General features: G+C 60.1%; 1 protein-coding gene across 1 annotated transcript; it reads left to right on the forward strand.

Annotated features, from left to right (window-relative positions):
- Positions 1-416: 416 nt before the first annotated feature.
- Positions 417-2488, forward strand: EXOSC4 (exosome component 4). Its single transcript, XM_028735908.2, has 3 exons — positions 417-694; positions 801-1007; positions 1864-2488. Exons 1-3 carry the CDS (start codon positions 524-526, stop codon positions 2221-2223), a joined length of 738 nt encoding a protein of 245 aa, XP_028591741.1. The 5' UTR covers positions 417-523; the 3' UTR covers positions 2224-2488.
- The last annotated feature ends 1819 nt before the right edge of the window (positions 2489-4307 follow it).

Here is a 4307-nt window from a genome sequence, read left to right on the forward strand (position 1 = left end):
GGCTCGACGGCGCGCCCCTGGCCGAGAGCTCCGCTCGGGAAGCTCCTCCTGCCGCGGGAGGGGCCGGCTCGGCGCCCCGCCTGACTCGTTGGACGGGTTCGGGCAGGGAAGGGAAGGGGGCGCTGGCGAGGCGGGGGGGGGGGCGCCTCACCCCCAGTCGAACAGTCGTGCAACTGCCGTCCCGGGACGCGAGACCCCCATCCCCGCTCCCTCCTGCGAACCCGAGCGGGACCGGGAGGCTCCAGGCGCCCCTTCAACGCTCCCCCCCGACGGGCCGAGAGAGTTGATGCCCTGAAAGGCGGTTCGTGCCCCCGCCCCGACGGGGGGCGCCCTGCAGAAACTTCGGGCGCCGGCGGCCACCCCCTTTCCTGGCCGGGTCAATCCCCGATCCCCACTTCCCGGCTTGTTGGGGGGCGCGCAACCCTCGGGAGCCGCTTGCGCCCCGCGTGGCGAGGGAGGCGGCGAGGGGGCGGAGCGGGGCCGGGCTTCCTCCTCCTCCTCCTCCTTCTCCGGCTGCCTCCTCATGGCGGGGCTGGAGCTGCTGTCGGAGCAGGGCTACCGCGTGGACGGGCGGCGCGCCGGGGAGCTGCGCCAGATCCGCGCCCGGCTGGGCGTCTTCGCGCAGGCCGACGGCTCGGCCTACCTGGAGCAGGGCAACACCAAGGCGCTGGCCGTCGTCTACGGGCCCCACGAGGTAGGCAGGCCGGGCGGGCGGGCGGAGGGCCGGGGCGGGATGGCGGGATGGCGGGGCCCGAGGGCGCAGGGCTCTCCTCTCCTCCTCCTTCTCCTTCCTCCCGCAGATGCGCGGCTCCCGCGGCAAAGCGCTGCCCGACCAGGCGCTGCTCAACTGCCAGTTCAGCCTGGCCACCTTCAGCACCGGCGAGCGCAAGCGGCGGCCCCACGGCGACCGGCAGGCGGGCGAGATGAGCCTGCAGCTCAAGCAGACCTTCGACGCCGCCATCCTAACCCAGCTCTACCCGCGCTCGCAGATCGACATCTACGTGCAGGTGGGACCGGGGGGCGGCGGTCCCGTGGCTGGAAGCCCCCCCCCCGGGAGACTGGGGGGGATGGTGCAACCCCCCTCCAGCATCCTCTAAGAGAGCAGCAAACTTGGGGGGGGGGGGGGCTTGGTCCCACAAATCCATCCCAGCGCCCCCCACCCTAATTAATTAGGTAGGACTCATCCTTCCCATTTGTATGAAGTCGTTCAGAGGGGCTGGGGCAACCCAGTCGGATGAGGGGCATATAAGAAATAGAATAATAATAACAATCTAATAATATAATATCAACCCTGTCAGATGGGTGGCATATAATAAATAAATTATTAAAATTCCAGTAGCCCCTTAGAGACCAACTAAGTTTGTTATTGGTCTGAGGTTTCGTGTGCATGCACACTTCTTGGTCTCTAAGGTGCTACTGGAAGGAATTTTTAAATTTTGTTTCGACTACGGCAGACCAACATGGCTACCTCCCTGCAAATAAATTATTATCATCACCATCACTCTATAAAAAGCATAATTCAGAATAGCAGTTTGCACAAGCCGCTAAGGGAAATAACATCCTAAAATTCAAAACAGTAACAATTAATTGAACTTTGATTCAAAATCCAATGAAAATTACTCAGTTTAATTAATTCAAGAAGAGGGGCGAGCTTGATCCAGTGACCCCAGCTTTGCAAAGTCCATTACCCCTTGACGCCTCCTTGCCGCTTTCCCCGCTCCCCCCACAAGACGTAGCTGTGCGCAGTGGGTGCCCTTTCCCCGGGCGTGCTGGGTGCCTGAGGGCCTGGCTCTGGCTGGGGGCCTTGGGTGGGGAGGGGCTCCTTCCGCCGGGTCCTGAGGAAGCCTTTCCTGCGCCTTCCAGATCCTGCAGGCGGACGGCGGCAACTACTGCGCCTCGGTGAACGCGGCCACCCTGGCGGTCATTGACGCCGGCATCCCCATGCGGGACTACGTCTGCGCCATCTCGGCCGGCTTCCTGGAGGACACGCCCCTGGCCGACCTGAACTACGTGGAGGAGGCGGCCGGCGGCCCCCAGATGGCCCTGGCGCTGCTGCCCAAGTCGGAGCAGATTGCGCTGCTGGAGATGAACGCCCGGCTGCACGAGGACCACCTGGAGCGCATCATGGAAGCCGCCAGCAAGGCCTGCAAGGACGTCTACGCCGTGCTGGACCAGGTGGTGCGGGAGCATCTGCGCGAGGTCACTGCTCTGCTGGGCAAGTGAGCCCCCTCCCGGCTGCAGTGGGGGTGGGGGGCGCAGAGCGGCGGAAGACGCCTCCTCCTCCTCTGCCCTTTTCTCAGGTGGCGCCCGCTGGATGTGGCCAAGAATCTCCCCCTTCCTCCCTGAACTGAGCCGCTCTCTGTGGGAGAGGAACGCGCAGCTAGATGCAGGCCTGTGTTGCATTGCCTGCGGTGCTTTGCACTAAGCCTTTTTGTACAGGGTTGCTTCTTTTTTACATGCCAGAGAATTAAATATTCTTCCAAAGAAAGTACAGAGTGTGGATCACTTGGGCACACGTCACGTAGCTTCCCTCTGGCCTCAGGACTGGTTGAGATTTAAGAGCAGGTGAGCCTCGCCCCCCGTGACCCGGGGTTCTGTGCAAGTGTCTTCAGTAAACGCACCGTTGTGATGCTTGACTTGGCCAGAACAACTCTGGCTGCTGGGGGCCACAGAAGGGGAGTCCAAAGGCCTGTCACTTTGCACAGCTTACATGGGGCCATTCCTTCATCTTAGCTGTACACATGCATAGAAATTAAGTTGCACTCTCAGAGGAAAAGCATGCCTGCATTATCAGAGCTAACCAGTGATAGAAACTCAGATATATAATCGAATTGCCCAAATGGCACCTTAAACCTAGGCTACGGTTGCCACAATGAGATACCCAGGCACTGCTCCCCACCGGTGGTATGCAGGAGCTGGGACCGAGCAACGGGAGCTCAACCTGTAGCGGGGATTCGAACCGCCGACCTTCTGATCGGCAAGCCCAAGAGTGGTTTGGACCACAGCGCCACCAGCGCCCCTAATTTATATACTACTTTATATTATAAATAACAAATCTCAAAGCAGTTTACAACACGTTAAAAATCAAATAAAACAATCCAGAATAAAACAGATTCAAGCTTCAAGGAAAATATTTCACATCCTTCTCTAAGTGACATTTGGCTTTCCTCATTCACCAGCCCGGCATCCAGGGATCTCCACATGGTTGCCGCAGTTAGACGCGCACCAGTCGCAAAACATGCCTGGTGAGTTTCTAACACTGGATAGGAGATCTAGCAAAGCATATACTATAACTTCCACTACAGTTCTCTCCAGAAGCAGCCCATCCACACTGAGTGCCCACCAAGGTTGGCAAGTGCTTATGCCATGTGCTCTTTGCACAGGATGGTGCCTGTGGCATGCCACATGCACCCGGGCTTCTCTGCAGGTCATTTTGGCTCTTGGCTGGCATGGTGGGTTCTACCCTGGGCAGGTAGGGGGAGTCAGAGTGGGTCACTTCTTGGGCCCTTCCAGCCCACATTGTGGAAGAATGCAAGTGGGGGGAGGCTAGCCTGGGCAGGAGCTCCTTCAGTGGCCCTGGGGTCAGGCGAGGGGCACATGCCAGTCTCAAGCTTTGGGGGAAAGGGATTAACCTCAAGGAGGGGCACCAGCACAGCCCCATCCCACGTGGTCTGAGAACTGTTGCTGTGCCACAGAGGTACTACAGTCAGCAGATAATAAATGCAAGAGCCGCGGCCAGGCCTGAGTGAGCTGCAACATTTCCCAGCAGAGACCTTGGAGACAAGTTGTCCTTGCAGGAGCAGGTGGCAGGAGCAAAAAGTGGGCAAGTGGGAAACTGCCTTATACCAAGGGATTGGCCCCCTAGCTCAGTGGGTCTCTGGGGTGTCAGGCAGGAGTTTTCCGAGCCCCACCTGGAGACGCCAGCAGGGACTGAGCATGGCATGCACAGTGGAGGCTGTGGGTTCGTTCCCAGGCTAGGAAAACACAGCTGCCCATGGATGTTCAGGTGATCTCTGTTGGTGGCAGGTGGTCCTTGGAGAGACGCAGCAGGGCCTGTCCCTGAGAGGCGGCCACAGGAGCTCCTCTTGTGCAGAAGACCTGTCTGCTGTGCCATCCAACCGGGAGGGGGGCTGGCCTGGGGCTCCAGGGGGGCTTCCTGGACTTGCCCTTGAGCAAGTCACCCTCTCCGAGCTGCCAGACTCGGCCCAGGACGCAGCCTGGAAGACCAGGAGCCAAGACGCAGGGGGCCCGGGGAGGGCGCCAGGGGGAGCAGAGGGGGCCTTTCCCAGGCAGCCCCTTCTGGCCCT

The sequence above is a fragment of the Podarcis muralis genome, chromosome 8 (genome assembly GCF_964188315.1).
Source record: "Podarcis muralis chromosome 8, rPodMur119.hap1.1, whole genome shotgun sequence".
Lineage (NCBI taxonomy): Eukaryota > Metazoa > Chordata > Lepidosauria > Squamata > Lacertidae > Podarcis > Podarcis muralis.

Coding starts and splice junctions, on each gene's coding strand:
- EXOSC4 (XM_028735908.2), top strand. CDS start 524: ATGGCGGGGCTGGAGCTGCTGTCGGAGCAGGGCTACCGCGTGGACGGG. Junction 695..800: donor TCGTCTACGGGCCCCACGAG/GTAGGCAGGCCG, acceptor TTCCTCCCGCAG/ATGCGCGGCTCCCGCGGCAA. Junction 1,008..1,863: donor AGATCGACATCTACGTGCAG/GTGGGACCGGGG, acceptor TGCGCCTTCCAG/ATCCTGCAGGCGGACGGCGG.